At 45.5% G+C, this 12,972-nt stretch overlaps 1 protein-coding gene across 1 annotated transcript in view; it reads left to right on the top strand.

The window, feature by feature from the left end:
• Positions 1-2,668: 2,668 nt before the first annotated feature.
• Positions 2,669-12,972, top strand: part of EPG5 (ectopic P-granules autophagy protein 5 homolog) — a 59,341-nt gene continuing 49,037 nt past the window's right edge. The window contains exons 1-6 of the mRNA XM_040579706.1: positions 2,669-2,754; positions 6,187-7,125; positions 8,920-9,163; positions 10,050-10,186; positions 10,757-10,864; positions 11,827-11,900. Coding sequence (XP_040435640.1) covers positions 2,701-2,754; positions 6,187-7,125; positions 8,920-9,163; positions 10,050-10,186; positions 10,757-10,864; positions 11,827-11,900 — 1,556 coding nt within the window. The 5' untranslated portion in view covers positions 2,669-2,700. The remainder of the gene's footprint in view (positions 2,755-6,186; positions 7,126-8,919; positions 9,164-10,049; positions 10,187-10,756; positions 10,865-11,826; positions 11,901-12,972) is intronic.

Raw genomic sequence — 12,972 nt, 5'->3', positions numbered from 1 at the left:
CAAATCTTTGAATAGACGTAAAGCCAAGTAAAGTCTGGTTTGGAAGAAGCATGGCCAAATGTGGAGCTACTGGGAAGCAAGTCTGTGGGCCCATGAGAACTGAAATGGTATTTTATCTTCAGCCTCCTCCCTCACTTGTGAGTGCTGCACCCAAATGGTGCAGCAGACTTTGGTCTCCTCCCAGGGCCCTGTGGAGGAGCCTAGCCTCCTCCTGGGCCCCTATAGTGGAGGCTGAGCTTCCTCACAGATGCCTGTAGAGAGGTTTTGCCTCCTCCCAGACCCCTATAGAAGTGCCTGGCCTCCCTACAGACCCTGATAACCAGATATGCAGCTCCTGCTTTCCCTCCCCAGGGAGACAGCGACAAGTACCTTAATTAGACAACTACTTTAATAAGACAGGATAGGAAAAGGAATACAGATAGCAAGTTAGTTCTACATCCCTTCAGGTGCTGGGCACCCCACCTTCAGGTGGAGTCGGACAGAGCTCTCCTTTTTTGGTCTTGCAAGCCAATACATAAATTATCACAAAACCCCAGCTCTATTCATAAAGGAAGTTCATATGAGAACTTTTTTCCTGCATTTCCAGATACAGGCAGGGCCAGGCAGGTGGTGTAAGGGTCAGTACCTTACTGGCAGGAGCTGTCTGCCAGTCCCCTGTAACCATGAGCTGGCTGAGCTTATCCTGCGGTCAAGGGGCTTGTGCAGCACAGCCCTGCCCTGTGCCTGCTGAGGGGGATCACTGGCTCCTGAACATGCAGTGGGCTCCCAGTCAGTATCAGTGCAGCCCCACCTTGACTCACATAGAGTTTACATTTCCCACAGACAGAAATTACAGATTAATGACTTATGTGCTTCTTGAGCCCTAAGTACAAGTTCCAATAGAGTGCACATTCACAGAATGGTCAGGGTTGGAATGGCCCTCTGGACATCATCTAGTCCAACCCCCTGCTAAAGCAGGTTCACCTACAGCAGGTCACACAGAGTCATGTCCAGATCGATTTTGAATGCCTCCATAGGAGACTGCACAACCTCTCTAGGCAGCCTGTTCTAGTGCTCTGTCAACCTCAAGGTAAAGAAGTTCTTCCCCATACTTAGATAGGATGGCCTGTGCTGCAGTTTGTGCCCGTTGCCCCCTGTCCTGTCGCTGGGCACCATTGAGAAGAGCCTGGCCCCGTCCTCCTGACCCTCGCCTGTAAGATACTTGTGTGCGCTGACGAGGTCCCCTCTCAGCCCTCTCCTCCCCAGGCTGAACAGCCCCAGCTCCCGCAGCCTTTCCTCAGCAGGGGGATGCTCCAGTCCCCTCATCATCTTGGCACTGGCCCCTCTCCAGCAGTTCCCTGTCTCTGGAACTGGGCAGCCCAGCACTGGACACAGCACTCTGGATGTGCCTCCCCAGGGCAGAGCAGAGGGGCAGGATCCCCTCCCCCGACCTGCCGGCCACGCTCCTCCTCGTGCACCCCAGGACCCCAGCGGCCCCTTGGCCACCAGGTCACGCTGCTGGTGTCCCCCCGCACCCCCAGGCCCTTCTCCGCAGAGCTGCCCCCCAGCTCAGCCCCAGCCCGTGCTGGTGCCTGGGGCTGTCCCTCCCCCGGGGCAGGACCCTTCACTTGCCCTTATGGAACTTCATGAGGTTCCTCTGCCCGACTCTCCAGCCCGCCCAGCTCTGGCCGACCGGCAGCGCAGCCTCCTGGGCTGTCAGCCGCTCCTCCCGGCCTTGTAGCACCAGCAGCCTTGCCGAGGGTACGTCTGTCCCCTCACCCAGGCCACGGGTGGACGAGTAGAACAGAAATGGACCCGCTACTGACCCCTGGGGAACAACTCCAGCTACAGGCCTCCAGCTAGATCCTGCCTGCTTGAGATCATTAGCTCCTTGAATATGATGTCTTCTGCAGGATGGGCCTGAGGTCTGCAGAGGCTCATCTGTCTGGAGACTGCCAGAAGTCACTTCTTCTCCCAGTGGGGCTTGGACTTTGCTCCAGCCACTGCTCCCTGGGGACAGCTGGTGCCAGGGCAGGCAGGGTTCAGAAGGGGCAGTAGTGCCTGGCCCCGCAGGCTGAGCCAGCAGCCCCTCTGTAGCCGGAGGTGCCTCAGGCACTGCAGGACAGGCTGCCCCACTCCAATGGCGCTTCCAGGTTCTACCAGTGGTGCAGGTAGAAGCGACTTTACGCTTCCCATCCTCAATAGCAGGGGTTTGGCTTCTCACACCACACTCCCCCTAGCAGCAGCCTAGCCTCCCTGCAGGTCCTTAAAGAGAAGCCTGATCTATGGAGGAGTATGATCTCCCCACAGATCCTTATAGTGGAGCCTGGCCTCCTCCCAAGCCCTACAGAGGAGCCTGAACTCCCAGCAGGTCCTTGTAGTGGAGCCTGGCCTCCTCCTGCGCTCCTATGGAGGAGCCGGGCCTACTCCTCAAATGCTAGTGGAGCCTGGCCTCCCCACAGGCCCTCACGGTGGATCCTGGCCTCCCCGCAGGTCTTACTGGGGAGCCTGGCCTACCCCACCGACCCTCACAGCAGAGCCCGGCCCCCCCGCGGGCCCCCGGAGAAGCACCACCCCGCAGCTCGGTATGTCCCTCCGTCCCTCCCGTCCGTGCCGCGCTGCTGATTGGCCGGGCGCGCCCCGCGGCGCGGATAAGGCCCGCCCCTTCCGGCACCGCCCACAGCCGCCCAGCAGCTCCGCGGCGGGCGCAGCGCAAGAGCCATGGCCGAGGCCGTCAGGGTCCCCCGCAAGGCCCGCGCCAAGAACAGGGCTACGGTAAGGGGCACGGCCGGGGCGGGGGGCCCTCGGGCTGCCGTTCCGCCGGGGCGGGGGGCTGGGGCCTGGCCGCCGCGTCTGTTACAGCCGCCTCTCGTTTGTGGCGGCTTCGGACCAGGGAGGTGTGTGGGGGGGAGCTCTGGAAAGCCGTGAGGCTTTGGTCAAGGGGTTTCTCTCGTGTTTGGTGTTACTTTTTGTTACTGTTATATTTTTTTAATTAGCGGAAGGGGTGGCTGTTGTGGGCGGTGTTTGTATCCCTGTTAGTTCATCCTTATCTGCTGAAAGCAGTTATAGCAGTGTGTGTGTGTGTGTGTTTCTAAAAAGCTTTCTGTGTGTCTGCGCTTTTCTGAGGCGATGCAAGAAGATTTGGAATTACTGGCAGCCAGGAGAAGGGTGTGAGAGGCCTGATGCTGTAAAAGGGTATCCGGATGCTGTAGAAGGGTGTAAACAAGCTTTCTATTCATATAGCGTATTGGCCTTCATAAATAGCTCTGTGCAGTGAGACAGCTGGAGTTGCCTCAGCCATGAAGCCATAGGGCAATAGAATTTACCAACACTTAGCAGTGTCGTACTGAATTTCATCCTGTGCTATACTACAACTCATACGTATAGGCTGGGCTTTAAAATGTTCAAAACATGAGACCATGTATAGCAGATGACGGTGTTTCTTTGTTAGTTGGTGCTACGGTTGTTAAGTATCGCTCTTGCTAGGTTTTAATCCTGTTTGAGTGTGTTCCTTGTTCATGATGTCCATGGTAGTTTTCTGAAGGCTTTATTTTCCTTGCAGCGGTGCTACGCAGAATTTCAGTAATTTCTGGAAACTACCTGAAATGAAATATCTCACCTCAGAGTTCAGTCAGAATGGAAATGTTTCGCTTAATTGCTTAACCTCTTTCATGTTGTAAACTACACCACATAGAGTAAAAGCATTGAAATCGTGGCTGTCAAAGTCCTCTGAGAATAGATTAATGAATTAATTGACCAGTGTCCTCTAAAACAAGGGTTAGATCTTGGTGTCAGCTATGGCTGTGATTCCTGAACTCAAGGCAAGTAAAGACTGGAGGGAAAAGCAATCCTAGAAGAGTAAGTGTGTCATTGTTGCTGTCATTGATTCAGCCCCATAGCATTTGCAAGACAGTCAGATCTTAAGACTGGTGCTTAATAGAATTGGTTCCCTGCAGGAAGGTGGTGAGTCACAGGTCACACTGGTAGTTCTGGTAGTTCTTTAACTACGTGTGTACAGTGACTCCAGTAGCCACTGTCTTTGGCCATCCCTTCCAGGTGTAATTCACTGTGAAACAATTCACTGGTGATGTCATGTGTGAGAATCTGTAATTCTTCAGTGTTATGCGTGACCCATTCCTGGTTTTTTTGTGGCTGTTGTTACACTCACCACTGTTAGTACGCAGAGGTGTTTGAGGATGCAGTTTGTGGCTCAGCCACATTAAGGACTTTTCCATTCCCATGGCTCAGAAACAACCATAATCCTTTGAAAAGCTGAAATTCTTGTGATCGGGGGGGGGGGGGGGGGGGGGGGGGGGGGGGGGGGGGGAGACTGGCTCAGCTGCAGAGCTGCCTGGTACTGGAATGGAGCCCAGGGCTTTCTGAAAATAGTAGCCCAAAAGCTGAGCTTGTCCAGCACCAGTAACAGCAGACTGTTTCAAACAAAGTGAGGTGGCAAAACCGGTGAACCCAGAACTGGTAAAGGTGTGTCTGTGTGCATCTTGGTGAGTAGCACTCGGTTATTCCAGAGATGTTTCCTGAAAAATAATAGGTGTCCTTGGGGCTTGAGGTGTTGTTCACTGATGTGCTAGGAGAGGAGGATGGTTAGGTATGGGACAAGGCTAACGAGCAGCTGGCATCTTTGACTTAAAGGCTAAATCCTCAGAAGAGGGAACAGCAGGTTTTGCTTTCATGTTAATTTGGAACCTGATTTCTCTCACCCTTTCTCAGACTAAGTCCTAGTAATGATTATGGCATTTTTTGCCTTGGAAAGTGACAACTGACAGGTTTTTCACAAATTTTAAAAACAACTATTTCATGTACTCATAGTGTTTGGGAGGAATACAAGATGCTACTGAAAGATAAAGGAAGTTCCTTCTGTGTGAGGACTGCAAGAGAGAACTTTGAGATTGTGGAGGCGAAAGGACCAGCATGTGTTTGTAACGTACATGGAACAGTACACTATCAAAAATATGATTAGTGATATAGTATCCTGTGGAAATTACTGACTTGGACTTAAGTGTTGGGAGATGTTTTTTATAACAAGTCCTGGTTTAAAGAACTGTGCTGATCTATTTTTGACCTCTCAGCTGTAGCTTTAGCTGGCCTTGGAGTCTGTTGGAACTGTTTTGTGATTATAATTGTTTATGTGCTTTAATAGATTGGAAAACATACTCTGAAAGCAATGGCAGTGTATTGCCATTTCATAAAGGAGCTGGAGCTTATGTTTGAAATAAAATTAGGCTTGCGATAGAGGTTAGCTAGGGCCTTGATTTGAGTGTTTTCATGTATGCCTTCTCATAAGGCGAAGTCATGCCAGATGTTTAGTGAAAAGTATTGGTGATATCGCCACCAAGTTTCTAAAACTATCATCTCTTCCCAATCAGGGGAAGCTTTTCCTAATTTCAGTGGTGTTTGTTATAGTATCAGGGTCATCCAAAGTGGAGTGCTGTAGCTTCCACTCCTGATGAACTGGGAGGTATACAGAAATGATTTACAAATTGGCAAAATCTTTGTTGATTTCCTGTGCAACACCGTTTCCCACGCTGTGCTTTGGGAAAGAGGCTAATCTATGCCTTAGACTAGCTTCAAGGGAACCATTTACTCCCAAACTGATCTTCATTTAAAAGTGTGCAATTGCTTTACAATTTTGATGTTGCTGCTAAGTTTTTCTGCATCTCTAGTGTGTAATACTTATTGAAAATAGATATTTCAGTAATTGTACACATGATGTGATGGTTTTGGAATGTAACTAGGGGGTGCATTCCAAACTTTGTTTCGAAATTACTTTTTTGAATATGTTTTTCCATTCATTAAAATATTGTGGAAAACTTAAGATGAATCACAAAGTAACTTTTCTTTTGTGATATGGTGAAATTAATGACTCTTCTTAGAGGTCAGGATCCTGTAACTGATTATTTTATATGTTAATGAAACAATAGCTTTTTTACATAGAAATGTTGAAACATTGTTTAAGAACTGACCAAGAGAATAGACACTGATAGACAGTCTTCAAAGAGCAACTAAGTAGCAAGGATCTGTTTGGTACATTTGTTTTTACCTTTAATATTATGAAAATTAAATATATTAAGAGGGGCTTTTGGAGTTGTAATATTGACAAATACTAGTTTTGGTGATGGTGGGATTTGGGAGGCAAGGGGGAGAGATTCACTTGGTAGTGACACTGTTAATTATTTTTTTTCCCCCTAGGAAAAAAAGAAAAAAAGTAGTGAGGAGTCCCAGATACAAGCATCTGATGATGTCTTCCTCCTTCCTGTGGCAGAACGGTCTTCTCGAGCCCGTGAATTGAAAGTGGCGCACCCTGGGGAATTTACAGAAATTCGTCTCAGTGATGAAACAGAGGATGGAAAAACTGTAAATGATGTGTGTAACATCCCTGGCAGTAATTTATCTTCAGCAAATGAAGAGCCTTCGACAGTGGCTGTAGAGCCTCCCACAGATGCAGGAGAGCTCAAAGCCAGTCCTTTACATGAGAAATGTGGGGGGGATGTTGAGAAGGGCGGAAAAAGCAAGTTGGACAAACCTCACAGCCCTGTGGAGGCAGTTGCTAGTGGATCAGGAAACTGTGATTTATTGAGTAGTACGTTTCATTCCAGTACTGCTGGCTCTCATACAGTGGTAGGCTTTGTACGGGAAAAAGGAAAGGAAAATGTACAAGATGTTAAAAATCCTCTTGTCTCTTCTTCAGAGAAGCTCCCTCTTAGTATCCCACAGATTTCTGAGAAATCCAAAACATGTGTTCAGCGATTGGGATTGAAACCAGTTTATCCAGACTTGTCGGCTGAATTGTCCTATGAAAGACCAACCATAATAGCAGTCAAACCACTGTTGCACAACGAAAGGCTGTATCCAGAGCTCCCATCCGAACCAGAACTGGTGCCGTTTACCAGAGAACAGCTGAAGATTTTTGAGCCTTGCTCATGGTTGGAGAACGTTGACTCCTATGTAGAGGAATTCGAAAGTGTTGCCCATCAGGACAGGCATGAATTTTATGAACTGCTCCTAAACTACATGCGCTGCAGGAAGCAGCTATTGCTGGCTGAGGCAGAGCTGCAGGCTATGATGACAGACTGCCAAAATGTTAAGGGGAGATTATGGACTTTTAAAGAAGAACAGAAAACCGTACAGGTGCTGTTGCTTAAGTTACTTTTTAACCCAAACTATTTGGATGTGATTTCAGACGATAATTTTACTTGCTGTTGAGCTTATCTTATTGAAGCTGTTTTGTTTTAAAAGAAATGATTGTCTTTGCTTTCTGCCTCTCCACTGACCACTAGTACTTCAGAGTTCATCCTGTTGAGATTTAAGACTGTTTGTTGTTTGATTTTTTTTTAAAAAAAAACCTGAGTGTATAGTAGTGGGGTCTCTGTTAGCGATCTCTTTTGGAGCCAGACTGGTGTCTGCAGTCAGAATGTGTGCACCCAGTTCTGCCTGCAGCGCTGGGTGAAGTTTGTATCACAGTACTCAGAGTAGGTGCAGGGGATACGTGATAGAGGAGGACATTGGAATGATGGTAGTGGTGATGTCCCATCTGGCCTGCTGCCTGTAGCGGCAGTTGTCATTGACATCATTCCTGACTGTCTTGCAGTCAGAGGTGGCAGCTGCATAGGAGCTTGAGTCATGCTCATGGGCGGCCCACCCTGTTGCTTGAAGCAGAGGGAGTGTGAGGTCCATCTGCATTCATGAACTGTAGCTCCGCAAGTGTAGCTGTGGTTTTAGCTACCTCCAGGGTGGTCCTGGTACTCCGTAGCATTTCTGCCTGCAAACCAGAGGGCTTTGGGGAGCTCTTTGGGGCACACATCAGAAAGGATTTTCCCCAAACTTGTTCTGTGTCACTTGTCTTTGGAACTGGGTGTTACAGTGGGAGTGAATGGCATTGTTCTGGCACTCTGACCCTGTTTATAGCCAACATGTCATCAAAATTTTCCAAGGGTGCTAAACACCTGTGTACATGGTAGCTTTTACTGTTGGTTCTGTGAGTGCCTCTCCTGTTTAGTTCCTCAGAGTTGAGACATTGAGACATCCACCGAACAGATTTGAATCTTTTCCTTTTTATTGGGGAGTAACACTGAACCTCACTGGACTTTCAGTTTTGTGTTGATCAGTTTCTACACTGAAAGCAGTTTTGGCTTTGCACTTACATCCCACTGGTCATCCTGCAGTTGGCTAAGCTTGCTGCTTGCTTTATTCCATCCCAGTTCGTTATGTATTTATGGTATGTCCAGAATAATTGTTGGTTTTATACTAAATTAAAATTCTTACTCTACTAACTTAGGAAACACAGGGTTACTTTCAAGCTTAAGCTTTCAAAGTGCTGGTTCTGAAGTATGTTTCCTGGTTGCATAAATGAATAACAGGAATGTTGATGTATTGTGATTTTTCTTTTGTGCTGAGTTAGAGATAGGGCAGAGGAAGATTGGCCTCAACTTTTTGGGAAACAGTTAGAATGCAGTTAATCTCTGAAGATGTTAAACAAACAATGGGAAATAGCTGCACATATTCAGTTCTGGGACCTTAGAAAAACATTTATTTTGTTCCAGTACGTATTTTAGCTTTAAAATAGCAGTTTCAAGTATTTATTGTAATCTATAAACTGAGAAGCAGGTGTGCTCACTGGGAGAGACCTGATTTTGTTCACATCTCTCAGCAATACAGACAAGTCACTTGGTATCTGTTTCTAAATCTGAGTTACTGAGGGTTTGTAGTGTAATTAGTTTCAGAAGTCAGGGATATGAATCTTTAGTAATCAGTAGCTCTTAAAAAGTATGTAGGATGTCCCCAGGTGTTTGTCTTCTCAATGTGTGGAGTGGAAAGCTTTGAAATCTGTTGAGGAGAGGGGAATGTCAAGGTTAATTTATGTAAGCATGCTCGACCTGACAAAATAACTAAACTACTTATATAAAATAATTGCTTTCTTTTCAGGGTGTCTGTGCAGATCAGTGCAAGGTGACAGGTCACCATCGCTACCAGACAGTGGAGCTGAATGACAATGTGTTGGGGGAACTGAAAAAGCTGTTTGAAGCCAAAGCAGAGCACGTGCATCAGACACTGGCGCTCCACTCATACACTTCGGTGTTGTCCCGCTTGCAAGTAGAGTCATATGTCTACAGGTTGCTCAGCAGCTCGTCCCTGCTGAGATCAGTGGCTCTTCAGCAGCAAGAACAAGGTGTGTTGCTGGTCTGGACCATTCCCCATGCTGTGCAGGGTGTTCAGCGCCTTGTTCACCTGCAGTTTTAGGGTATTGTGGTGGAATTGTTGTATACTGGATTGTTTCTCCTCTGATACAAAAACCTGCTGATCTTATGTAGGGATCAATGAAATTTCTTTCTCACCACAAAAATTTCCCATTTTCTTAACTTACTCACCTGGAGAGTGGAAGCAGGAGTGCCGCCTTCTAAGCTGCATACTGCCACTGATTACTGTAGAAGGACACTGGGTGAGATAGGACACCTGGACTTCAGGCTTTTGTTGTCAAAGGCAACATGTGATGCAGTCCCCTTTCCCATTTGATTATGCACAATTCTAACACCAGCTGGATATTTTTCCTACTTTACTTCCTCTTGGGAAGGCTATTTGAAATCTTGCAACTCCAATACTTAGAAATCTTTTTGGTTTTCGTCCTACGTGTATTACTTGAATTTTTGCCAATATAATCTTTTAGCTAAAGTATTCCTCCCCCTCCTGCCCCGGATATTTATCCTTCCTAGTCCTCCTCCCTTTGCCCCTCACCTCCCAGATAGTTTGTATGCGTAGTAAATGGTGGTTCTTAAAAAGTTTGTTGGGGGGAAGCCTTTTATGAGAGTAACCTTGGTATAGTCTTGTAGTTAGTATCCAGTGCCTAATTATGAGATTAAATACACTTCAGTGTATTTACTTATACATACACATATATATACTTATATCTATCAGATTTACCAAGCAGCTGTGTTGAAATATTTCTCCATCTATAGATACAGAGACCAAGTTCTCTATATAGCCCCAAACCCACTACTAATGTTACTGCTCTTGACAGCTGCATGTTGAAGCTCCTTCATTCTGTTTTTAATTTGCAGCTTCAAAGCAGTCAGAAAATCTTTCTTCAGACTTGGGCCACTTGAAGGAATGTATTAGCGTCCTTTTTGGTTTCACTCGCAGAGTTATCGAAGATCCTCAGTTTCAGAGTGACCTTCTCATGTGGCTGCAGAGACTGGTGAGGGACTAAGCCTGGATATATCTGTTTGATCCAACAGATGGGATGAATTTGGGAGTTATTTCTGAAAGTGTTACTGTTGACTTGCTGCCCCATATGCAGTGATATTTTTGGGGTTTGTTTTGCTTGAGGAACAGAATCTTTTAGTGAATTTTTAGAATGTATTTCCCTGTCTGATGAAGTCAGTGGAGGTCAGCAGCATTAATGAGGACTGGTACCTGAGCAGCCAACGCTGCTCGAAGTGGACTTAATATTCATTACGCATTTACTTATTTTGAATTTAAAATTACTCAGACTTGTCATTTTTGAGAAACTTCTAGCTGATGTCTAAAATTAATTTTTAATAAAACTGTAGAGTAATTAATTTCTCTACACTGAAGGAAAGTTTGTTGCTCATAAGCCAAGCAAGCAGACTTTTAAATATTGTTTCTCCTGTAACTTGCTCTGAAAATTGAGGTTTCTTAGAAAGTACGGGAAGAGAAATGAAAAAACAGTATTACTCGAGTTAGCAGGACTATAAAGGAATGAACCTTGAAATTAGTTACCGAATTCCAATATGCTTTCTTTTAGGTGTCTGTGTTGCAAAGAATTGGCTGTCTAGGTGACCATCTCTTCCTCTTCAACCACATCCTTCGGTGTCCAGCTGGGATCAGCGAATGGGCTTGTCCATTCATTCAGGTGTGAAAGTTTATTTTGTTATTGTCAGAAAGTGGGAGTGGAGTGGGTAGGAGAGTGTCTTGTGCCTAGTCAATCCCTCCTGACCAACACTGTGTTTCCAGGTGCGGGGATCATGTTTAACAGTGAGGGGATTCTCAAAGAATGTATTTACCTATGTTAGCCCAATCATGAGCAGGTTAACGGGGAAACAGGCTTCTCTTTCTTGGCTAGAGAGACCCTGTGAAAGGGAGTCAAGGACTTCTGGTGTGCTTGAGGAGGCTTCATGCAGCAGCAGGTTTTGGGAGTGCTCTAAGAAATGGAAAGAATATTTAGACTTCAAACAGTGCTGTATGTGAGACAAGTGAGATTGGAGGCAGCTCTGCGATATATAAGGGATGAGGAAGAGCAGATTTTTATATGCTGCACGTTGAAAGGGGACTAGTTTCCCTGGAGAGTTTGTTGGTTAGGTAATTTCAAGGGCAAGGGAAAGGGTTTGCTTTATATAGATCAGAGGGAGTGCAGATATCCAAAGGCACAAGAGTGTTCTTGCAAAGAACATTGTTGCCCCTCAGAGAGGGGAAGATGTTGGCAATCTAGGTGTAGGAGCATGATTGCAATTGCATTAACAGGGAAAGATCAGCAAGTCCTTAGAATGTAACGTGGTAGGATCCTAACTTTGCCTCTGCTCAACATCCCAGTTCCCCCTGGTGCCCAGAAGTACATGTGAAACAGAAGTGGTCTTTTTTTGTGGGATTTTTGATGTTTTTTCCCTCCCTCATTTAATTTCTGTTGGACTAATCCCAATATTTTGCCATAGCAATACTTTCTCCAGGATGTGGATACTGTCTTTTATGGCTACTTTTTAGTATGAAGAAAAAGCTAGTTCAAAATGTGAAACTCAGCAAATTAGTTTTATCAGAGAAATTAAAATTCTCTTTGTTTTGCCTATCTAGATTCACCTAGGTTTTTGCATTTAATTTCAGATCAAAGTCTTGGATAACCCATCAGGTGTCTTTCATTTCATGCAATCTCTTGCCTTGCTTATGTCTCCTGTCAAGTAAGTATGAATATGATTTTACAAAATGTTCTGATTATTTAAGATTAGAAAACATGACACATGATCTACTTGTGAAACCCTGAATGTTCCTTGCAGGCAAAGTCATAAAAGCAGGCACAAATAAGAGATTCACAGTTTAATTCAAACTCTTTTTACTCATTCATCTTAAAATACAGCCTTGGCAGTACATTCTCCTACTGCGTGCAGTATGATGCAGCTTGCGTTCAGCTGTCAGATAGCTTTGAAGATTGACATCCTCGCATGTTTTATTACTGTGACTTATGAAATAGAGTTCTTTCCTTGAATGATGGCCTGTTCATTACACTGTGTGTGCAACAGAACTCCCTGACTAAAGGGTTTGCCAAGCTGGTGTGTGTGCTGGTTGGGCTTCTAATTTATTTGTCATCCCTTTTTTTTTTTTAATCTAGAAGGAATAGATGCTGCTGGGAGAAGCTAGTTAATGGAATCAGTCATTGAAAACTGTTTCAGATAAAATATATTACTCCATCCCCAATTTTAATGTCCAAGAATCAAATGTTATTTAGGGTTGTCATTGTGATGTTTATAGCCAGACCCTGAGTTAACCAGCAGTCCGGTTTATTGGATGCTGTTATTTAAGGGTTTTGGTTTTGCGTTTCCTGTCTAGAGCTGCCCGGGGAAATAAGTGTATCCTGGGGGCATATGTATTGCCAGTGCATTTTGATGGTTGTGTTTTGAATAAGGGCTGACTTTAAAGTGTCTGGAGTGATGCTCTCATCCGTTGATACAAGAACACAGAGCCTCCACAATGGCTGTACTGACTGGTAAAAGAGCTGAGACTTGTCTGTTACAGCTGCTGCATGTCAGTAACAAGTTTGAATTCTGAATCTGGTTTGTGAAACCACTGTATTAAAACTTGTTTCAGTTGTAATACATCCATCTTACCAGAGTATAAGGTAAAGGAGATCAGGAGATAGCAGATATCACGCTGGACTTTTGTGGCACTGTTCTGCTGGGATGTTTCAGGTTAGAAGATAGTTGGATGTTATGATTTAACTTTTTATATAACCTTTCTGCACATTTGTGTGACTTG

The sequence above is a fragment of the Falco naumanni genome, chromosome Z (genome assembly GCF_017639655.2).
Source record: "Falco naumanni isolate bFalNau1 chromosome Z, bFalNau1.pat, whole genome shotgun sequence".
Classification (NCBI taxonomy): Eukaryota; Metazoa; Chordata; class Aves; order Falconiformes; family Falconidae; genus Falco; species Falco naumanni.
The sequence above is the reverse complement of the archived record's forward strand: the minus strand, read 5'-3'. Positions and strand labels throughout refer to the sequence as shown.